This window comes from Antechinus flavipes, chromosome 3, assembly GCF_016432865.1.
Source record: "Antechinus flavipes isolate AdamAnt ecotype Samford, QLD, Australia chromosome 3, AdamAnt_v2, whole genome shotgun sequence".
NCBI classification, from domain to species: domain Eukaryota; kingdom Metazoa; phylum Chordata; class Mammalia; order Dasyuromorphia; family Dasyuridae; genus Antechinus; species Antechinus flavipes.
Genome location: NC_067400.1, coordinates 451,391,015 through 451,415,989, shown reverse-complemented (window position 1 = coordinate 451,415,989; position 24,975 = coordinate 451,391,015). Strand labels below are relative to the sequence as shown.

Here is a 24,975-nt window from a genome sequence, read left to right as displayed (position 1 = left end):
GAAAATATTTAGGGCTAAAAATCTAGTATATTCACATAAAGAGTTGAGTCTCATTTCCCATTCAAAGCAAAACTTCTGTTTATAACTCTGCTTCTTCACTTTCTACTAACTGTTAAGCCCCATAAAACTCACTTTTGATCCCATCATTTAACAAAAACTACTCCCTGTAAGGTCAGCAACAGTCCCTTAAACACTATTGACCTTTTGGGATTCTTATCTTTCAGTTCTCTGCAGCATTTCATAGTGTTAAATATCCCATCTTCCTAGATAATCTCTTTTTCTTGGTTTTTGGTGACATTGTCCTCTCCTGAGTCTTTTCCCACTTATTATCTGACCAATCTATAGTCTCCATTATAGGATGCAAGCCTTGCCCACTGGGTATGAGTATATCCCAAGGTTCTTTCTAAGGTTTCTAATCTCTAAATGTTCAGTTATTTCTTTGTAGAATTATCCAGATACATATGTCCACCTTTTTCTATCCTGAATTCCAGTTGCATATCTCTAACTCCTTGTTAGAAATATCCACCTGGATGGCCAGTAGTCATTTGAAGTTCTATATGTCTAAAACTGATCACGTTTATTCTTAAATCCATCCATCTTTTGAACTCATTCTGTATCTGTATCACCATTCTTCTAGTCCCCTTGAGTTTTCAAACTTGGAATCATCTTTGATACTTTATTTTTCTTCCTGCTCTTAGTCATTTGCTTCATTTGCTATGAATTGTCACTTTCTATTTTTGTAACATTTCTCTCTTCAGATTCTCTTACCCATCCAACTTTAGTTGACACCTTTTACCTTAATCTTTGCAAATGACTTGCAGTTTTTTCAGTAGATTATTCTTCCTATATCTAATCTATCTTCTCCAGTTCACCCTCAGGACAGCTTCTTATTGGTATTCTTTTTACTGATTCTAATCATGTCATTTTCTTGCTCTGGAAGCTTCAATGACTCCCTGTTGTCCTAGGATTAAATGGAAACTTATATGCTTTTGCAAATTATGTTGCAATCTGTCCTTTCTGTCCAGACATTATTTTTCTTCACATAGTTTATTTTCAAGTTAGATTGGCCTGCTTGTCAGTCCTCACATAAAACATTCTGCCTCCTTTCTTCATTTCTCACTAATTACTGTTGACATGTTCTCTTTCCTCACTTTAATTTCTTAGGATCTGTAGCCTCCTTCAAAGCTCAGCTCAAGTGTCCTCTTTTTCATTAGATCTCTTCTGACTTTCTTCATTGTTAGCACTTTCTATCCCTAATTACTTTTTTTTATTTGTTTATGTTTCATATCTTATGTGTAATTTTTTTTAAAAATAGCTTTTTTATTTACAAGTTATGTGCATGGGTAATTTTACAGCATTGACAATTGCCAAACCTTTTGTTCTGATTTTTCCCTTCCCCCCCTCCCCTAGATGGCAGGATGACCAATACATGTTAAATATATTAAAGTATAAATTAAATACAAAATAAGTATATATGACCAAACTGTTATTTTGCTGGTGTACATGTTGTTTTTAGAAATATTCTTATTGGCTAATGTAATAAATGTAAGCTGCTTGAGGAAAGGGAGGAGGCAGTTTTATTTTTCTCTTTGTAACCTCAGAACCTGGCACACAATGCCTAGCAAAGTAGTAGGCACTTGCTGACATCAAATTTAGTTTAATGTTAGCTACAAGGAAATAGGCAAAGAATGAAGATGAAACTGGAAACAGTTAATTAGAACTTAGATGGGCAATTGGGCCCACTCGTCAGCTCTAAAAACAGAGTATGGCATTCTTCATCACCGTTATAATTTGTAGACTGAAGTATAATTTAACCATAGTGGCTCAGTTAAGAGATTTATGCACAGAAAGATACTACAAATAATTCAAAATAAAATTAAGATTTCAGATAATGTGTATTTACATTGAATTTATTCTTCTACCATATATTTAATCTTCTTGATTTCACAGATACATAATCCCATATATGTTAATTAATTACTTTTTCTCTTTGCTTTTAGAACTTTAGTAACACCAAAAATTATCTGCCTCCAGAAATGAAATCCTTCTTCACTCCGGGAAAGGTACATATTGACAAAAATTAAAGGGTTTTTTAATTGTAGAATAGTTTCTTTTCATTAACATGATCACTTGCATAATTTTCTATTGTGTACTTTTAATTTTTCTCTTAAGAATTCACATAAACTAGAAAAATTAATTTTTATAAACATTCTTATTGGCTAATAAGTGATTATATAACCCTTTTCCAAAAATGCAAGCTAAAGCATGATAAATTGCTAGTGTTTCTTCAAGAAGCCAGTAGAATTTGGAATAAATTATGGTACTCTAGTTTTTAGTCAGTTTCCTTCAACATCAAAATGAAAATTCTAAAACAAAATGTAACCTTGTATCTTTCTATAGAACAAGTTTAGCACATAGCTAGTGTTGTTGATTACATATCTTATGTTTACATGTTGTTTTCTTCCAGTTGATGTAAGCTGCTTGAGGAAAGACAGGAGGCAGTTTTATTTTTCTCTTTATTACCTCAAAACCTGGCACACAATGTATAGCGAAGTAGTAGTCACTTGTTGACGTTGAATTTAGTTTAATGTTAGCTACAAGGAAACAGGCAAAGAATGAAGATGTTGTTAATTACAATATTCATTAGTTCTCGATTTTCTTTTGAACTGCTTTCTCTGTAATTGAGAAACTACTCATTTGCCTTCCAAGTAGCTTTACATCTATGTTCAAGTGAAATTTATCTTTATTTAATTAAATTTTTTAAGACTGGGTCTCTATCTCACTCAAACTGTAGTTTAGTGGCCACTCATTAACACAGGTGTTTTGATATGCTCTATTTCTCTGCCTCCAGACAACCTGGTGACTTCTCACTCTCCATAACAATTTTAGATTTAGAATAAACATCTGAACAACTTAACCTACTATTTCTCAGAATGCAGACTCAAAAGATTCACTATCCTCAATGATTACAGACATTTCCTACTATACCTAGCTCAGATTTAGTTTATAGACATAAGACTTACAAGACAATTTATTCATGTTTGATTTATATTCAGATATTTTCCTAGTAATACTTGGTTGTTTCCAAATTATTTAACATGTAATTTATTGTTTTTAATTGGGTGATCAAGCTTGTATTTTTTTATTTCAGCCTAAAACAGCCAATGTTCTTGGAGCTGTTAATAAGCCTCTTTCATCAGCAGGCAAGCAGTCTCAGTCTAAATCTTCAAGGATGGAGACTGTGAGCAATGCAAGTAGCAGCTCAAATCCAAGTTCTCCAGGAAGAATTAAAGGAAGGTATGTATGAGATAGTTCACATTTAGCAATGATTATGGAGATCATAAAGTTAGTTAACTTAAAAAGAACTTCTACCAGAAATATTTTGTGTAAGTGTATAAGTGTCATTATTCTTTGTATTCTAAAATCGGCTGTCATCCTTCTCCAACTTAAGATTTCTAGAGATCATATGAAATGCTTATTCTTAAGGATTGATGAGTACACTCCCTTCCTCATACATAGCAAGTGTTGAAAGAACTTTCCTATAATGATATGATGATAATCTAATTTTAAGAATGTGATATAGTGGATACAGAATTGGTAGGGTCCAGGAAGCCAGATAATGGCATTGAGGAAGGCAGACTTGAGTTTATATTCTTGTGAACTGTGTGACTCAGATCAAGTTACTTGACTCCTATCTGCTTCATTTTCCTCCTCTGTAAAATAATAATAACGTCTATATCCCATGGTAGTTATGAGGATCACATGAGATATGTGCAAAGTGTTTGGCACAGTTCTAGGCAGAACAAGTGCTATAGAAATACTTGTTTCCTTCCTTTCAGCAAGTCCCTTCTCTAACCTGTATTTTCTATGTGACTTATGATGTCAAGCTCAGAAACAAATACATTTCTGCAGGCTTCATATTACTTAGAAAACCACAAATCCACATTATCTATCTTGTGTTTTTATTTATTTTCTTAACTTCCCAATTACCTTTCAATCTAATTGGGATCCCATGGGAGTCTGGCACTTCTTTTCTTGGAAATTCTGTAAGAGCAAGAAGATAAGATGTGTGTGAACCTGGGATGTTTCACTCCTGGAAGTTTCCTATACCAATAAAATCACATCTCGGGTCCCTTTCCCTTTTTTCATTTTAAGCCATCCTTTTCATTTTACTTTTGTAAAGTTTTAGTGTGAAGCTAATTAAATTTTGAAAATTCTTCAGTAATTTTAGTAGATGTTCAGACACCATTTTGCTGGATTTATATTACTTCACTACAGTGGAATATCACAGAGGTAATAGTTGCTTCCATTTTCAGAAATTGAACAGCTGATAATATGAAATAAGATACTCTCGAAATAAAAGAAGGGAGGAATGATATCTATCTTTTTCAGTAATCTTGATATATATAGGATAGGGGTGAGGATCATATTTCTAACTGATCCAAAAAACAGAAATAAGAAATGATAGTTCAGAGCTGTGATTTTATCTGTATAGGGAATCCTGTTGTCAAAACTTCTTCAGATGGAGAGGAATAGCATATTTGAAATGTATAGCCTTATATGTTTTGGGAAATTTATAGGCTTAATGACTTTCCCATGATTATAATATTTATCAGAGGCAGAACCTCAACCTATGTCTTTCTGACTCCACGTATGACACTCATTCTACTAGGCCACACTGCCTCTTGCTGACATTTGTGATGATGTCTACACCTGCCCAAGAGCATCAGTGATTACTGTTTTGACCCAGAAATTCCCTACATTATCCCCTATCTTTAGCCTGTTAGCTGAACATATTCTCTTAGATATCTTCAGTTTAGTATTTTAGACTGTTTCCAAAATGACTTACTTTCTTCATTTCCACTTTGTCAGTGATGACATTTTCCTAGTCACTTGGAGAGACTAAATAATTATTCAGAAACGTTGTTGACTCCTCCTTCTTGACTCTTTGAAAGCCAGTCAAGAAGTCCCCTTTTTAGTAGTTCTTCGGTAAATTTCTTCTTCTACATTAATACAGAAATAGCCTACATTACTGAAATAGCCCTCTGTCTTGACTTCAGTTTCTTTTTTAATCCATTTTCTATAGCAGCAATAAATCAGTATTCCTAAAATATGGTTTTGATTACATTATTCCTTAAAATAACTATCATTATCTATAGTAAAATCCAAATTCCTTGCATTCCTAATGACCTCTTATAAAATAGTCTTAGTTTTATTTTGTGTCATGGATCTCTTCATCATTCTTCTGAAGTCTATGGACTCCTCAGAATTTTTAAAATAAAATAAATATATAGGATTACAAAGGAAGTCCATTATTTTGGAACAGTTATCAACAAATTTAAAAACAAGTTTATGAACCACCTCTACCCATGGGTTAAGATTCTCTGCTTAATATATTCATTCCAACTTTATTTTTCTTATATCCTAACACAGTGTCCGCTAACACAAATGTATAAGTTGATTTCATTATTTTCCCAACAGACCATATTTGTTCTTCTCCTTGAATTTAAGTTTATACCACTTAATGGATATTAACTCATATAAAACTTTGTTTCATGAATATCAGTTGTGGATATTAAGTCATATATAAAACTTTGTTTCATGTATATCAGTTTTGTGGTCATAGAATCATAGATCTAAATCTGGAAAAGACTTCTGAGGCCATCATCTCCAAATGTTTTATTGTCTCTTGGGGGGAGGATTGTCTTATTTATCTTTTATATCACCATAGCTTTTTGCATGTGCTAGATAGTAGGTGCTCAGTAAATACAATTGAACTTCTTGCTGTTTGGTGAGATATGAAAAGCCCCCATTTTTTTCCCTTCTACTCTCTATTTATATAGATATAAATTTGTATATATATAAAATCTTAATTTCTTTAAAATTATTAATTGACATTAGAATTTAAGCTCTGAAAAACAGTACTGCAGCTGGTATTCAATGAATTGTGAAAAAATTAAATTATACAGATTCTGAAAAAAATGAGAATCTTACAAAGGATATATAGTTTCATCCATTCTAGGCAGGTTTTTGAGAGGGAAAGAGAGACTATATGTGTGTGATACATATATATACAGTGATAAATGTGATAATTATAAATAATGATAAATATTTATTTTAAAAGGCTTGACAGTTCTGAAATGGATCATAGTGAAAATGAAGATTTCTCAATGTCTTCACCCATGCCAGGAAAAAAAAGTGACAAGAGAGACGACTCTGATCTTGTAAGAGTGAGATGTTGGGTTTGCCTGATAATAATTATATTGTGAAACTGATGCTGTAGTAGAAATTTTCAACTTCCTAAAGCTAGAATAAATCAATTAATTTTTTCTTTCTTTTGCTTCACTCTTCTTTGAAGATTTGTTTGTTCATTTTCATATTTCAAGTAAAAAAATTTTAAAACTAATCCCTCCCACCACCATCCTTTCTTTGGCTGAGCAAACAATAATAAAACAAACCCAAAGCAAATATCTCAGTATGTATCAATCAGCAAAACAAATTTCCAACTTTTATATTTCGTTTTTGAGTTTATTGCCTCACAAGTCATGTGAGTGTAGCATATTGCATCTTCATTCTTTTGGGCTCATATTTTATCATTGCACAATTCTAAGAATCAGAGTTGGTAGGTCTTTCAAAGTTATTTTTCTCTACAGTGTTGTCATTTTTTTGTTGTCACGTTTTTATCCTAGTTTTGTTCACTATACTCTTCATTATTTCATAAACATTTTTAGTTTCTTCTGAAATTATCATTCCATTATATACATATACTACAATTTTGTTTACCCATTTCCCAAATAGGATACCCTTGTACATTCTCTCCTCTCCACACCCCCCCCCCCCCAAGTTTCCAGTTTGGGGCTACCACAAAAAAAGTTTCTATAAATTTCTTGGCTTTTATAAATTTTAATTTTCAAGGTTTGTTTTTAAGATAATGACATAAAGAAATCTTACAATAATATTAAAGTATTTACCTTTTATTTGTCATTCCAATGAATACATTTTACTCTCTTTAGTAACATATTACTATATAACATTAGCAACAGTATTTTGCATTTAAAAAGTTGTCCAAGTAATGTATTCTTGGATAGTTTGATCCAAAAAGTAATCTGATGTCAAAAGGTTAAGATAAGGACCTTGATAATTTTAATTAGAAATTTCACAAACATGACATGTTTCCTTATGTAGTAGAAAAGCTATACAGATTTCTTAGAAAGTCATAATTCTTAAACTTTTAAATTTCAGTAGTTTTGGTTTTTGTGTGTGGATATATATATGTGTGTGTTAGAAACAATTTGAAAATAGCATTTAAAAGTAAATCTGTTAAATATTTTAGAACACTTGAAATACCCAGCTATACACTTTTAATATGACCTTAGCATAATCATGCATATATCATAATAACAGTACTCAGTTTGATCTTTCAACCCTATGAAAAACTAATTGACATTACTAGCTTCTTTGTTCTCCCAAAGCAAATATCTTATTTTGTGAATCAATTACCATGACTACAAAACAGGAATTCCAGTAGCAGCTGTTAGGTGAGCAAAGGACATCTATACTTACCATTTACTTTTTTTTAAAGAAAGAAAAAATAAACTTGTACAGTTATAGTATAGTGGCATGGAACACTAAATAAAAAGGTATAATGGGTTTAATTGTTATTTTTGTGAACTTCGTTGAAGTGGTTTTCATATAATTACCATTTTAATAAGATATACTTTATAATCATAAATTTTTCATCCTCACAAGAATCCAAACTGAGATTATTTACAGTTTTGCAGTTTTTGAAGTTGTTCTAAACTTCTTAAAACATATTTTACAATATTGTTTATAAAGTTATTTCCATCATCTATAACCTGACTTATTTTTTGAATAAAAACTTTATGCAAATCCTATGTAGTGCTATAAAATATAAATGTATAATATAATATAATAAAAAAAATTAGAAACTTTAAGAATGATTTTGAGCTTTTTACTTACTCATTAGGATGAGATTTTTTTTTTTTAAGCTACTATAAGTAATGTGAATAATAGTGCTTCAAAGCACAAAATAAATTGTTGTTGGCCCTGTCTGATGTCACCCAAGTTCCATATTAAAATAATTGTTTTTGTGTAATTTTTTTCCTAAATATTTTACTTAATTCCAATTTACACAAAATTGAAATTGGTTTTCTAGTTAACTATTTTGCCCATATTGTCTTTCTTATCATCCCTCTTTTAAATTTTTTACTGCATTTCTGTAGTATCCTATTGCTGGTTTATTCCTCCCTTTTCTATTTAAACAATACTTGTAATTTTTTATTTACTTAAAAGAAATTTTATTTCCAGATGATAAATTGGAATAAGAAAGTGATCCTATAATCCCAGCCCATAAAAATCATAGAATCTTTGGATTGGTGGACATTTTAAGAAGTTATCTATTCATAACTTCCACCTAACAGAAATCCCTTTTACAATATCCATTGATGATCATTGTCTAATCTCTGCTTAAATGATTCTAGTGTGTTGAGCTCCCTGCTTCATGATGCAGTCAAATCATCCCATTGCTTGATTGCTTAATTATCAAGACATTTTTCTTCTTCACAGAGAGTGAGAAATTGCTTTCTTTTGCTTTTACTTTTTGTAATTTTGTCTTTTGGAGCAACTGAGAACAATTCTTTCATGAAAACTTTTCAACTCTTTGTATATTTCTAATACAAGTCATTTGCATTGGAGCCACTCTATGACATGAGCCCTTGAAGAATGAATTTAGTATAATGTAGGTACATAACCACAGGACCTTTTTGTAATTCAGCCTCTTTTAACATATCCCCCCCAAAAAGCTTAATAGTTAAGTTGTGTTATTTTAAGGATGCTAGGAGCACTAAGAAAAGTTGGCTTTTGTTTGCAAACCAGGCACATTGAATTAATTTTTAACTTTACTTAAGAAGTATTTGTAATTCAAACTAACCAAAGTCTCAGGAGGGCAGTTTATCTGTGTGTTTTTTCTGCCTCAGATTTACACCATATTTTCTTTTATCATTGCAAAGAGTATAAAAAGAATATTTGGTCAAACATGGACTCCTAAGAAATGGTGAGCTTTGGTGGTTTTATGTACTCTCTTCACTTTCCAATCCCTTCTACAGTATATGTGATGCCAGCTATTCTTCCATTCTCTTATGCTATGCTGATAGTAATCGTGGAGGTAATGTGATTGTAGAGCGGTTACTAATTTTTTTGTATGCTTTGTTGGTGGATCTTAAGTGTTATTGTCAATCTGTAATTGAGAAAAGACTTCTTAAAACAGTAAATTGTTTAATAGTGACTTAACATCTTAAGAAAGTCTTTTTAGTCTCCATCTGCTGGCCAGTGCTATAAATTCCAAATAAACAGCATTGTAATTTACTGTGAAATTCTATTAATTTTCATTGCTTGTTGTTGAAAGGAATATTATTTGGGTGAAAGAAAAGTACTTTTTTCATCCAAAAATATTTTGATCAGCTTTAAATTCATTTACTAATACTACTATACCTTTGCATTTTTCATTTACAAAATGAAAAGAATCCTTTGAAATAGTTACAGATTAATAATAATAATGCTTATGTAGAATTTACTTCTGCCTTGATACATTTGTAAAGTTACTGTCTTTCTTGTCTAGAAGAACAGGTTCATTGCAGATTGCTGGAATAATTCATTAGAACTGATTAAATAGAGGCCCTCTGGTGCAGTGGCTAGTAGATTGGTTTTAAAAATCCAAAAGACCCAATCTCAAATCTTGTGTCTGGTATATAGCTATATCACTGTGGGCAAGTGACTTAACCATTTAGTGCCTGTGACAACTCTCTAAGACTATAAGTTAGAGAAGAGCTGCTCATTTGCATGAATGGAAGATTATTACTAACCAGAATTCTCTGTAGTGATATAATCACTGGTTCATGCTCTTGTTCTCTCATTCTGTTCTCCGTCCTATCCCAAAAGAACCAATTTGCGTATAAGAATGATTGAGTTATTTAATTCAGAAATTCCTCTTTTTTGTAAAATTTCACCCCCTCTGCTTTTATATTGTAATAATTAATTACTGTTGTTCTGAGCTGTATTTATTTAGATATACCAAATATTGGTAACTCTAATTTTTACCTGCTATATTTTTCACTGTAGTCATAATTCTTTTAATTAAAGCAATAATCTGATTGTGATTTTCAGTCTGAACTTGAGAAGCCCAGGAGTCGAAAGAAGACACCTGTTACAGATCCAGAAGAGAAATTAGGTATGGATGACTTAACCAAATTGGTTCAAGAACAGAAACCAAAGGGGAGTCAGCGAGGGAGGAAAAGAGGCACAGCTATGTCTGATTCTGATGAACAGCAGTGGCCAGAAGAGAAGAGGCTCAAAGAAGATTCCTTAGAAAATGAGGATGAACAGAATAGTCCTCCTAAAAAGGGCAGAAGAGGGCGACCCCCTAAAGCAGTTGGTAGTGGCACTCCAAAAGAAGAGCCAGCAATTAAAACATCTAAGAGAGGAGGCAGGAAAAAGCCTGGACCCCCAGCAGCAGAGGAGGAAGAAGAAGAAGAGAGACAGAGTGAAAACATGGAACAGAAACAAAAGGGCAGACAACATAGAACATCTAGGAGAGCACAACAGAGGTGGGTATCTGTAACTGTTGACTGCTTGTGTTTTAGTTTTGATATCATAAATCATAATTTGATGCTATCAAAATTTGGGTCTTCCCCAAAGCAGAGCAGAATCTTCTGAAAGTAGTGCAGTTGAATCCACACAGTCCACACCACAGAAAAGACGAGGAAGACCACCAAAAACGCCATCACCATCACAACCAAAAAAAAATGTGTAAGTTGTAAATGCAATAATATTAAATTGCAAACAAATTTAAAATAACTATAAAATTTCATGATAGTATATCCAGTGCTCTATTTAAGTCCATATATATTAATCAGCCCTATTATCCTTGGCAAAATAGAATTTTGTCAATCTTTCACTGGGCCATCAAGAGCCCATTTTAGCTCACTGGCACCACTTTAACATTTATTGAGCTTGAAAACAAATCTTTATAAATGCATGCCAAATGCTTCATTTACACTACATATGGAGATACTGTGGTAACTATGTAAGAAAGCTCTTTGTGACGGAATGGTCACAGCACTTTGGATTTAAGTCCCTTTCTCTTTTCTTGCTATTCTTCTTTGAACTCCTGTTTCCCCCTTCCTCTTTAAAAAAAAAACAAACAAACAAAAAAAAACTCTTACCCATTCTAAGATTCATCTTTGGGAACATATTAGAGAGGAAATAATATTATTGGAAAATAGCATTGCTCTTTTTTAGATTATTATAAAAATTACTCATTTTCCCATGAATATTTTCTTAATGATTCACCTGGCTTATATTTGTTTTCAAATCACAAATATAAATACACACACACACACACACACACACACACACAGAGGCACATATTTTATGTAAAAAGTTTTACATAATAGTACTGCTGGATCAACTTTCAGAAATAAGTTTTAGTTTTCAGTATCATTTTTGCTAAAAATTTTGCTTTCCTTCACGATTTTTTTTTTTTTTTTTTGGAGAATGTAAATGAGAAAGATTCAGGATAAAATTATTTAAGCATATTACTTAGTAAAATTCATTAATACTTTTATGTGTATGTAGCATAAATGATATTTTAGATAGTTATATAACACCTCAATTTAAAGAATCTTTGCAGACATGCTGTTGTATTCATGATTGGATCAGATACCTATTTCTGCTAAATACCAGGGAGGAACAAAAACCACAAGCAGTCTTACTCAGATTTGCATGTTTTCCTCATTCTCCTTTTTGCCAGCCAGCCCCTCTTTCCAGTGGGGGGAAAGAAAGCCATACAGGTGGGTATTCTTTTTAGTGATTTTATGTGGAAGCTTAAAGAATGGAAAACCAATAATTTCTAAATAAAAAATCCTTCATGTTAAAATTTTGTAGATTAATTCTCTTACATATTAAGATGAGGATTAATTTTTGAGAATCAGAAAATTATGAATTTTTAGAGGTCATAGAATCTATTTCTTTTCTGTTATTGAATAGGATTGATTACACATTATTTCAAACCAAGGAAATATCTTTATTTACTTAAGAAACATTCACAGGAGGTGATCCTGCAACCAGCTCTGTTAGACCTTTTTTTTTTTTTTTTTTAAATAATAGCTTTTTATTTTCAAGATACATGCAAAGATAGTTTTCAACATTCACTCTTGCAAAAAACCTTGTCTTTCAAATTTTTCTCCCTTCTGCCCCCCTCCCCATTCTTCCACTCCTCCCCTAGACAATAAAACAATCCACTATATGTTAAACATGTGCAATTCTTCTATACATATTTCCACATTTATCATGGTGCACAAGAAAAATCAGATCAAAAAGGGGAAAAATGAGAAGGGAAAAAAAGTGAGCAAACAACAACAAAAAAATTAAAATACTATGTTGTGATCCACATTCAGTCCCCACAGGCCTCTTTCTGGATATAGATGGGTCTCTCCATCACAAATCTGGAATTGACATCACACGTTTTGGAATTGGCCTGAACCACTTCATTGTTGAAAAGAACTACTAGACTTTTTATTTTGAATCTTCAGTGCTGAGTTCTAACTTAAATGTAAATTATATGTCATCATTGGCAGTGTTGTTCATCTCTATTAACCCACCTATATTTGAAAAAAGCATTTGATTTTAAATTATTTTTATTTCACTGTTAATTAAGCAGTATATGTTTTGAAGCTTTTGGAGTAGTTTACTCAGGACACAAAATATCAAGAGAATATGGGAATACCCCATGTTCTTTCGAGAACTTGAATGCTTATTCTTGAGTTACAGCATCTGAAACTATGAAAAGAGAGATAATTCCCACTTTTCAATGTGCTATTAAAGTAAGGTGTGCTCACTCTCTCTCTGTCTCTCTGTCTCTCTCACACACACACATTCTTCAACTCTACTTGTTTGATGTTTTCCACTGGTAACACCAAATGTATTCACACAGATGAATACAAACATCTGTATGTTTATTCACTTCTCTTTACTATGTTCTCCTTAAAATGCAGTTTCCAAGAACATTTTATCAAAAAAACCTGGGACTATTTGATCTTGTCAGTAATTGATAAGTAGAATTATTAAACTTAAGACACTGTTTCAGATCATACTAAACTTAAGAAGATTTACATATTTATAGCATTTTAATGATTTCAATAATTTCTTATAACATTCCTGTAAGATGTGTGTGTAGGATTGTAACATAACTGATTTAGAGCTACTTCTGTTGAGAATGAGAATACTGAAGCTCAGACTACTGAAGTGATTCATAGCCACAAAGTAGAGCAGTGGTACTTGAACCAATTTTTGACTTACAAATTGCTCTACTATTTCTGACTTACCATTGTTGCTCCCACATAAGTTTTGTTCAGTATTAGACTTGGGTCCTTGAAATGTGGCATGACATAAAGTCACCATCAGTAGGTGAGAGAACAAATATTACTTCATTGGTTATAAAGCATAAATTTTAGTACTGTTTGATACATTTTTGTATCTGGGCCAGTCTTTATTCTGGATTAAAATATCAAAGTTTTGGATTCAGAATAATAGAACAATGTATTCAGTCCCATTTAAAGAATCACTGATAAAAATGAGCAAGGGAAAGCTACATGATATTTGAAGGGTTTTTTTTTTTTTCTCTAAAGATGTTTGATGATTATAGCTCAATGGGTTAATTTAATTTCTTATATTTTTGACTCTAGCCGCACTGGACGCTCCAAACAAGCTTCTAGTAAAGAAAATGAATCAAGTGAAGAGATGGATGTTTTTCAGAGTAGCTCTCCTGTCAATGATGACATTCCACAAGAAGAAATAATGGAGGAAGAGGAAGTTTCTACAATCACTGTATGTGTTATAATTTTACTTGCCTCAACTAGATTGGGATAAAGGGATTAAGAAGTAAGAATAATGAGAGCCTAGTCAAATCAATATAAAACTTGCCTTTGTGAGCAAACAAGCATTTGGATATTGTTTCTAGATAGGGCTTATGAACTAATATTGCTGGCACTTTAAATATTTTTAAGGGTCTATGAGTTTACTGTTGTCAGAATTTCTTCTTCCAATTCAGACTATACAGCAATTCAGATAGTCTTCAATTATATATTTATAACCACTTATAACTTTAGCAACCACTCTCTCCATGCCTTCTTTTCTTATTTGTTCTATTCTTTCTCATTTGGGGAGCTTTTCAGCTTCCATGGGTTTACTTATCATTTCTATGAAGGTGATTTCCATATCTCAGTATGTAATCATACATAATCATGCATCTTGAATGGATATTTTATAAACATCTTAAACTCAACCTTTCTAAAACAATTATATTTGCCCCCAAAATTTTTCCTTTCATATTTTCCTCTATTTCAAACCATCATCCTTCCAGTTACCTGGATTCTCATCTTTAGTTTAATCTACCTAATAATCAGTTCATTATCAAATCTGTTTCTCTTGTGTATTCCTTTCTTCCCATACAAATATTAAATAGTCATGATTTTAGTTGAAGCCTTATCTCCTCTCAAGTAGATTATTTTGGCAACCATCTAATTGGTATCTACCTCAAATCCTTCCTAACACCAGTTCATTATCCATTCAGCTGCAAAAAATGATTTGTGTAGATCTGACCATAATATACCTCTGCTTAGTGAGTTCAAACAACTCCCTGTCTTATATAGGATCAAATATGAAATCCTCTGTTGGCATGTATAACTTGTCTCCTTCCTAAGTTTCTAGTTCTTTGCCCTTAATTTCCATCCATCTACTCTTATTATCTAGCTATAATGACCTTCTTTCAGTCCTTTGCATATAGCACTGGGTCTCCTGTAACTGCCTTTGTACTGGCTTTTACCTATGCATGCAATCATTTCTTAGCTCATTTCTGCTTATTGGCTTCCCTGATTTCAGTCAAAACTTAGCTAAAGTACCATCTTTTGCAAAAGGCCTTTCCTGCTTGCTGCTATAACTTCCTAACTATTATAACTTCCCCTCTGAGATTACTTAGCATCTATTAACTCTTTATATCTTTTGTATATATTTATTTCTCGATTTCTCCCATTATAACATATGCTCTTGAGCACAGAAACTTTAGCCTTTTTTCTCTCTCTCCAGGATTTAACTTGACACATAGTACTTTCTCCTTTCTTGTCTGGTTATTTTAGATGGGCTTTTAAGCATCATGTTCTGAAATTTTGCTAGAAATAAAGTCAGGTTTATTATTAAATTATTATTATTAGATTCAATTTTTGTCATCATTTCCCCCCCCCTTTTTTTTTTTCAAAAGCAAGCTATTTACATTAAATAAGTCCTGAAGTTTATTTTTTGTTTTCCATATTTCATTCATTATTTATAATGGCTTGATAATAAGATCATTCAATGTAATTCTTCTGGGTCAAATAACCTAAACTTAGTAAATTCAAGTAAATAATATTATACATTCTTTATATTGACATTCAAGTTATCTATATTTGTTTTTATATATAGGTATCTTCAGTGTTGTTCACTGAAATTGTTCTCTTTCCTCATTTCATATACTCTTGACATCATACCTCGTTACCTTTTCTTTCAGTTTCTGGTGAACAAGCGACTCTTCTCTCTGATTCCAGGGAGTACATGTACCCTTAATTTAATCCCCTCAGATGTTCAGCAGATTTTTCCCCTCTATCAGCTCTGTAATAGTTTCCTATCTCCTCTTCTCTTTGTACTGCCAATAAACAAATTTCTCCATTCTTAAATACCTATCATTGATTTTTTTTTTTTTTACTATCCCTATAGCTTTTACCCTCATAGTTCTTTTTCCTATCCCAGCCAAACTCCTAGAAAATCTTTCTATATATATGTTTATTTATTTAGAGACCTATATATGAACATGTTTTTTATGTTAGACTATAAACTACAGCAGACTTTCATTTTTTGTCTTTAGTGCTTGGTTAGCAGAAAAAATACAAATAAAATTTAAGTTGAAAAACTCTGTCTTCTCTTTGGTATCATTGGATTCACTCCACTCAAATAGCATTCCTTTCCCAACTTTGATCTTTTCTTTTCTTTTCTCCTACGGAGCTTTTAAAATCTTTTTGTCCCTAACTCCTTTTGAGTTATGACACTTTTATCCTCTTGTTACTTGCTTTTGTTTCCATCTTCTCTACATGTATCTTAACCATTTAAGTTGACTTAGATACTCCTTTGTAATTTTCTGTTGGTTTCTTCAGACGAGTCTTGTTTTCCTTATCAGCATTTTTTGTGTCTTCAGAATTTCATTTTTGAAAACTTTCTCATTCCCCACAGTCTGACTTCTTTAGAAATTTAGTTCACAGAAGCCTGCTTTTAATTCCTTTGAGCCTTTTGAAATCTATTCCAAAAGATTCTTATCTTCTTTGTCACAAACTTTAATAAATATTAGTCACTTCTGCATAGAATTCCTATTATTTCCATCTGAGCAGCTAGTTCCTCCTACTTTGTAAGAATCAGACCCAGAGTAGAACTTCCTCCTGTTAAAATATGAAAATACCTTTATGGCAGTTCAAGAAATTAATAACTATATTTAGTAGAGAGATTAAGCTTTAGCAGGTGACTTCTATCACTATTATGCCATGAATTTATTGCAGGCTTTTAATCTGTTCCTTGAACTTTTTTTCTTTCCTTTTTCCATCCAACTGTAATTGCAGCTGTAATATACATTGGCATTATTACTTATATTTCCTCTTCCTTTGATCTTTATCCAAAAGCTTGTCTCTGGCCCTGTCTTCTATCCAGTGCAAATAGAGAATACAAAAATCCTAGCTGTAAGTAGTGGAAATGAGGATTTAATTCAGTTAATCATATATATACAATTGTTTTGCTATCTATTATAGTTGGAGACATAACAATAATTATCATCCTCAAAAATGAGGAACTTATGGGCAATTAACTAATTAGGATTCTGCCATGTTTATACTCCTGATGTCTTTTTTTATTTAAAAAAACCTAATCTTCTAAATTCCAGTTTCCATATTGCCAGTTACCAGTTGGATGTTTTCACCTGAGTGTCCTATAGTCACCCTAAATTCAACATGTCCAAAACAGAAGTCGTCCTTAAATGCATTCCTCCTCCAAATTTTCCTGTTTCTGTTTAAGACATCAGCATCCTTTCCAGTATCTCACCATAATCTAGATATGAACATTGAATGTCCCTCTTCCCACATCCTATAGGCTGCCAAATCTTGTTGATCCTCATTTCATAACATCTTTCATATCTTTCTTCTTTCCACTTACATAATCATTTCTATTTTTCAGGTCCCTCATCATCTTTCTCCTGTATTCTTGCAATAATATTTCTTCTGATCTCCCCATCCTCACCTGACCACCCTTTCTCCCCACCAATCTTCCAGTCTATCATCCACAGAGTTCTCTAATAGACTAAAAGAATAGATCTGATCATTTTACTCCCTATTGCTTGTATGTCAGGATTTTTTTTTTTTTTGAAGCCTCTGGAGTTCTTCTCAGAATAAGTTTTAATTTTTTTTTAAATTAGTAATTGAATGCTCAATTTCAGTTAAAGAGTAATGAAAATAAATATGTAATTTTTTCCCATCCAAATTCACAATATTCTTTTCCATTCCTGACCCCCCACAGGAAATTTATCTATAGACTCCTTGCCTGGTCTGTGTGCTTCAGGTTATGAACTTTTGCCTTAGGATAAAACAGAAGATCCTTAGCTTGGCTGTAAAAAACCCTGTATAATAATGTTCCTGTCTACATGACCAGTTTTATATCATATAACTCACTTTGAGATACTCCTTATTTTAATCAAACAGGACTGTTAGCTATTTCCTCTGCACAGCATTCTATATCTCACTTCTGTGCCTTGGTGTACTAGAGGCTTCCCTATATCTACAATGAAGTCCTTCTTTATCTCTACCTAACAAATTCCAGTTTTCTTCAAAACACAGCTCAGGTCTTTACTAGAACAGGCCTTTCCATGTGTCACCAAATATTAGTGTTCTCTTGTTATTAAGCTTATTTTGTGTCTTACCCATTCAGAAGCACATTCTATCAGTAGAATTTAAAGTTTCTGAATGCAGATACTGGATAGGATTTTGTGAGGGGGAGAGCTTTGTAACCCCAGAGTCTTCTACATCAATAGGCTTCTAATTTAAAAAAAAAAAAAAAAAAAAAAAAAGCTCCCCAAACCAGAACGTATTGATTTGAATTGAGCTTTTTAAGCTTTTCAAGACTGGTTAATAAAATGATTTTGTACGTGAATTTCATGCAAAGGAATCAAACTGAATTTATTTTCACATGATACATATTTGGCAAGCTCTGAGGCTTATATCATCTATAATGGAAGTATAAACCAATATATAAAAAATAAATATATTTGATTAGTGAATTTGTTCATTGTTTTTAGTTTTATGACATTAGTCATTTCAGCAAACTACGTGTAAATTTCTTGTTTCCAGAAAAATTGTATTTTTACCAGGGCTCTTTTGGTGGAAGTAGTAGAGTTAAGGAACTATATGGTTTTTAAAAATCCAAAATGTACGTTGCTGAACTTTAAATGGTAAAGATAATGAGGAAAAATAGGATAAAAATAAATGAAAGAATTTAATATATTGGGAAAACGGTGCTGAAAACAATGTGCTAATCTCTGGAATATAATACAAAGCAGAAGACCCTGCTCTCAAAAAAGCTCATATCCTAATTCAAGAAGGCAACATATAAAGGAAAACTTAAGTTACAGGTTGGCTGGAAAGGCCTAATAGTATTGAGGGTATAGTAGCCAGGGCACTGGTGAAAACTAGAACTTCAGAGCACCCATAATTATCCTCGAGCCAAGATCTTGGAGGTATCTAGATCCATATCCACTGGGAAAGAGGCATTTCTAGTAGGATCACAGGATGGACACTGTTCTCTGACTCATAGTAGTAGTAATTTGGGCTGCCATCAGTCAGACTGGGGCCAAAACAAGATTAAGCAAGAAGAATAAGGGGGTTTGAAACATGATAGCAATGCAAGTTACAGCTTAATTTCCAAAACCTGTTTTAAAACTGTCAATAATTAATTTTAATAGGTACGACGGCGAACCTCTAAAAGGGAAAGACGATGAACCATCATAATTAAAAGCCTCCTAAGTGAAATTTTGAGGAATTCATTTGTTGTCAAGTTTAAAGCTTAATTAAGCTGTTGATGCACATCGGGATTATTGAAGAAAGGAAGATTGAGCCTTGCTTTTACTGCCCCACGCATTTGCAGTTCCTCATTCACATTAGCCACACACACGTTGATACTGACTGGTTCTTTGTGAAAGTGTAATGTGCGTTGGCTATGTAGACATGAACTAAAGAGAAATTTGTACATAAATCTTTTTTTTTTTTTTTTTGATGTTTCTGACTTCTAAAGTGCTTGTATAGCTTTTATTTGCGGCTTTAAAAAACTGACAGTATCCAACTGTTTATTGGGTCTATGATTCACTATATGGATTTGAAAACAATTTGTTAGACTAGATCTTAAGCAGTGTCTGTCAGTGTTTGTATTTGTACTCGGCATTTTACTGTGAAAAAAAAATCAGTTTTGACAAATAGTGTCATTTTCATGCCACTATTTGTTGGAAAGTTGAATGGTCTTTTTCCTTTTGTGTATCTAATCTAGTGTTCATACTTCTGGGCACCTTTTACTCTGTAGAGGTGCTAAACTGCTCTGCCATTACAGCTGAATGATGTCTAATAGGATGATGATACAACAGGTGCAAATTGTGAAATAGTACTTAAGTTTGTTTGAATTTACACCTCAGTATTGGTGCCAGAATATTCTGGTCTTTTGTGGCATTGAACATTTGAAGGGGGGGGGGGGGCGGGAGGGAAGAAAGAGAGATTTAAAATATTTTAATTTTAAAGTGTGTGCTGTTAAATAATGTACTGAATTCCTTACCCATTTATCCCTTTTCAGTTTTTATTAATCTACTGTATCAATAAAATTCTGTAACTGAATAAGTTTTTGATAGTCTAGTATGTTAATGTGTGTAGATATTTCCTCATGAACATTATGTTCAGAAAATGCAAATTATTACATTATATGAAATCTGATATAAACATTAGTGAAATTACAGTTCTTAATACAATGTAAAGTTAATCAGAAAGAAAAAAATTTTATTGATGCAGTGTGTCTTTATAAAGCTGTTCTTGAAAGCCAAGTGTTTTGTATTTTATAGTGAGTTGCATGTTTATGGGAAAAATATGCTTAAAATGGGATGTAATCTTTTCTGGAAATTCGTATCTAGCAGTAGTATATGATTGCCTCATAACAGAATTTTCCACCGAGAGTTTATTATTGTACTTCATTTTTGTGAAACAAGTTTTTTTGTTTTTTGTTTTTTTTGTATTTGGAGCTTACATTTTTATTGACTTAGCAGCTATAGATTTTGCGATCTTACAAGATCTGTTTGAAATTCCTTTGGGGGGAACAGGGGAATTACCATTACGCTACACTTAAGAGTAGTTTAATTTTTTTATTTTCTGTAATCTGCAAAAACAGAAATGAATTACTCAACAGTATCCTCTATACAGTTTTTTGAACTGTATCTTTGAACCAAAATGTATAGGTTAATACTTTTATGTTTAGCTAGACTCACTTTATTTCTTCAGATGCTATTCTTTTGTTTCTTTGCAGTTGACATGAGAAAAAAATCAATATCTAACTTATTAAATTTTATCTCACTGAAAAAATGAAGCATTTTTTTGTGTGTAACCTACCAATGTTTTTGTTATATTTCTGAGATAGGTTATAATAGATGGTGGTGTAATAAAGAGGACATTTTTGTTAGAAAATGTCTTTTTACCATTTTCCAGTGTATATATCCTAATAATTTGGTTTTCTTGTATATATTTCTTTATGCCAATGGAGCATTCAAACCTTCATTTTTTTAATGTAGGAAATTGTGTTTAACAACCTGTCTCAATATTTAACAATTCTTCATTTTATACTCATGATGGCATCACTGATTATGGGAAGACTGCTGTACACTAGGGCAGCTAATGTTGTGTTAAAAGGTACATTGATTGTGAAATTTCCATTAGCAAAATTCTTCTAAATAGGCTACTTCTGTTTGAGCAGTGCAAGTTTTTAATCTATAAAATAAAGAATAAAAGCTAGCTTTATATTTTCTTCATTGACTTGATTGCACTGAAAATGTTTATGTTGAATATATCTTTGAGATCATTTTAAAAATAAGAAAAATAGCTTAAAACTGCTTGTGAATTATCAAAAATTTATTTGCATGATCATAGTTAACTAAATTTCATCAACATTAATGATGTACATACACCTGGTCATAATGATGTTGTAATGCAAATTCTGTCTATATATAATGCTAATTTGTCTGTTTCATTATGTGTTCTCTCTTGAGTCCAGCTTGTGTAATATTCATTATTTACTGGGAAAATGGGTGTAGTAATGTTATGAAATTCTACTGATGTTCTGTGAGCCTCCATCTTAGATGATTATTCTCACTATCTTAAAAATTTGTATTATACGTGCTAACATTTTCTAGGCTTGCTGATAAATAGAGCAAAAATAACTGCATAAAAACTTTTCTAATAGCATATTTTTTCTTTAGTTATAATTAAAATACATGCTGTAGTGCAATAAAAAAAAAAAAGCACTCATATTTATTTCCCACATGCTATTTGAGGATGTTATAGATAGGTTATCTTACTGTACCATGTAGCAGCACCATTCTATCCAGTTTTCATTACAATTTATTGTCTGGGTTGGTATAAATTAGAAAAGTGGCAGTAAATTTTTTTCCAAATAGTAAAGGATAAATTACATTCACTACCATGAACGTATGATGTCAAATAGTAGATACCTAGGAAATTTTTGAAAATGGGGGGAGGAGGATTAAATTAAGACATAAATAAATGACAGTTTTTGTTAAGAAGGAACAAAATACCTTCCATGTCACTTTATAAAACATTGAATAATAAAATAGATGTGAACATCAGTTTTCAACCATAGATTTTGATCTTCATATTTTAATGTCCCAAAAGAATCCCATTTTTTTCCTGAATAGGAATATCATTGATCTGTAAATTTAGAGACTTATATTTACATAATGAAGAAAATTAATGTAACCAATGGTGCTGAATTTTCTGTCTAGATCTGGCATTCAGAATCTTGACTGACAGGTACCAACTGCCATTGAAAAATGGTAAACCCAAGAGAATTAATCTATTTTATATTATTTTGAAGTCTCTTGTATAAGTAATATTAGAAACAACTGCTGGTGGCAACTTCTTGCACATAATATATCCTATGTTCATTGTCTATAGTCTCAGCATCTGTTTTATCAGTATTTTGTGCAGTGGAGGTGGGATACACCTTTTTCTTTTTTGGGGGGTAGAGGGAAATTCCTATCCTTTGTGTCTTAAATCTTTACTTAACTTTTTCCCAAAATAAGAAATTGGATAATTCATAAGTTTATCTGCCACTTCAGAATTTGAGAATACAAATTAATAAGAAATTTATTTTGATAAATTAATATTTTAAACTCCTGGTTGGAGAATAAATTTTGTTTTCAAATTACAGGTTAACCCATTTAAACTCTGAAAATCACCTAGGGCAAAAAATAAAGATAAAGGATTTGCACCTTTGGAATTTGTTCAAGGGAATACAAATATTATTTAATCTTAACTTTATATTTTATGAATCAGAATGCCCTCAAGACAAGAAGAATCTTTTGTCCAGTAAAATTTATCATTAATGTCTACTAAAGCAAGAATAAGCATAAAGGAGTAAATGAAGTTCTTCCTTCCAAAAAACTTTACATCAGTAGAAAATTTTAGAGATCCATAAGAAATGTGAGATGTTAGAATAGTGAAATTTGGTTGGAGGATTCATTGGGATAATTGCAAAGTATTCACTAATTTAAATCAACATATTAAAAACAAAAACTGAAAATGCCTCTGGATCTTTTAGTGTAACAAAAGACCTTAGTCCAAATTACATTTTCTGCTCAAATATGAAAAGCAGATAGAGGTATAATGCAGAAAGCTTCAGCAGTTTTGAAGTTATAATAAAGTTCGTTAACTACTTGCTTAAGGCTAACCTAATTTTACCTCCCAGTTAACAGATTTTTTGATGTTTATTATCAACCAAGTCTTTATCTGACTTATGTCCGTCTAAATCTGTATTGTTTTTAAAAGTTCTGAGATACTTCAAAAAAACCTTTCTTCAAAAGGCTTCAGCTAGGTTTTGAGAACAGAACCTTAAGATTTCTGGTTTCTTCTCCTCCCTGTTTTATCCCTTACTCCATCAGCCCAGCTTTTCTCACATAATGGTTCATTGTGATATAGGCATACTTTTTAAACAGTGACTTGATGAAGGTCTGGTTAATAACTCACGAGGAGATATCATCAAATGTTTTATAAATCCTTTAATTGTTCATTCTCAATGAAAATGAGAAATGCTTTTATAAATTTTGATTACTGATAAAAATTATGCCATAATTGTACATACTGCATGTAATTGGTATGCATAAATTTTTTGTTAAGTTTTCATCGACTATGTTCCAATTTCAAAAATATATGTAGACAAGATATTTCTATAAACCTCAGACTTCTTTGCAGTGGACCTTTGCAAGTACTTGATTGAAAAAATTGTGTCATGATTTCCCTCTTCTCTCCTCTGGACTCCATATTACTTCATCCCCCATTCTGCCCTTTTCCCAGTTTCAGAATAGGTGACCCTTCTTACAAATACTAATTCCTCTGCTTGCATTCTTGATCCCAGCCCTTCTAATCTTTAATGAGAGTTTGCCCCTCCAACCATCTTTCTATTCCTAGTTTTCATTCTTTCCTGAATGTCTCCTTTTTACTTAGAAATATTCTCAGATCAAATTGAATGGATGCCCATCAATTGGAGAATGGCTGAAGAAATTGTGTTATATGAATGTTATAGAATATTATTGTTCTGTAAGAAATAATGATTTCAGAGAGGCCTGGAGAGACTTACATGAACTGATGATGAGTGAAATGAGCAGGACCAGGAGATCATTATATACTTCAACAACAATACTATATGATGATCAATTCTGATGAATGTGGCTCTCTTCAACAATGAGATGAACCAGATCAGTTCCATTTGTTCAATAATGAATAGAACCAGCTACACTTAGCGAAAGAACTCTGGGAAATGAGTGTGAAACACTACATAGCATTTCCAATCCCTCTGTTTTTGTCCACTTGCATTTTTGATTTCCTTCTCAGGTTAATTTTACGTTATTTCAAAGTCTGATTCTTCTTGTGTAGCAAAATAACTGTATGGATATGTATACATATATTGTATTTAACATAAAAAAAAAGAAATATCCCCAGATCTCCTTCATTCTTTAGGTAATTGATGAAATGAATATGTAATTCTTGAGAGAAACTGGGGCTAGAATGACAGAGCCGGTAGTCATTTGCATTGAAATAATGGCAATCTAGGCATGCACTGAGATCAGCAAAAAAAGTCAGCTCTTAAGTGAGCAGAAGAGAGACCAGGAAGAGCCTTGGGGTGCAGATTCTTTGGATGTGGATGTCATTTTCCATCCAAAGTATATTGGAATTGTTTTGGATTACTATTGCTGAGTAAGATCTAAGTCTATTGGAATTTGTACAGTTCTGCTCACTTCACTCAGCATCAGTTCATGTAATTCTTCCTAGGCTTTTCTGAAATCAGCCTGTTTATCATTTCTTATAGAATAATAGTATTCCATTACATTCATTGTTGTCTTTAATACAATGTAAGCTCCTTGAGGTTTAGGTCTTTCATTTTTGTCTGTATCCCTAGTATTTAGCACAGTGTCTGGCACATAGTAGATATTTAATAAATACTTGTTAAATTAGCACTAGTAGAGTGTTACTGAAGATTCTCAGAAAGAAAGGTAATATGCTTAGGTCTATTTTTTAGGAA

General features: G+C 32.1%; 1 protein-coding gene across 2 annotated transcripts in view; it reads left to right on the top strand.

The window, feature by feature from the left end:
- The window catches only part of PDS5B (PDS5 cohesin associated factor B), a 219,276-nt gene extending 195,612 nt beyond the window's left edge, over positions 1 to 23,664 (top strand). Inside the window, exons 30-36 of one of the 2 annotated variants that reach the window (XM_051986480.1) lie at positions 2,001 to 2,063; positions 3,152 to 3,297; positions 6,125 to 6,224; positions 10,183 to 10,622; positions 10,714 to 10,824; positions 13,761 to 13,902; positions 19,097 to 23,664. In XM_051986480.1, coding sequence (XP_051842440.1) covers positions 2,001 to 2,063; positions 3,152 to 3,297; positions 6,125 to 6,224; positions 10,183 to 10,622; positions 10,714 to 10,824; positions 13,761 to 13,902; positions 19,097 to 19,132 — 1,038 coding nt within the window. In that variant the 3' untranslated portion in view covers positions 19,133 to 23,664. The remainder of the gene's footprint in view (positions 1 to 2,000; positions 2,064 to 3,151; positions 3,298 to 6,124; positions 6,225 to 10,182; positions 10,623 to 10,713; positions 10,825 to 13,760; positions 13,903 to 19,096) is intronic. The other variant, XM_051986479.1, reaches the window with a different exon arrangement.
- Positions 23,665 to 24,975: the final 1,311 nt, after the last annotated feature.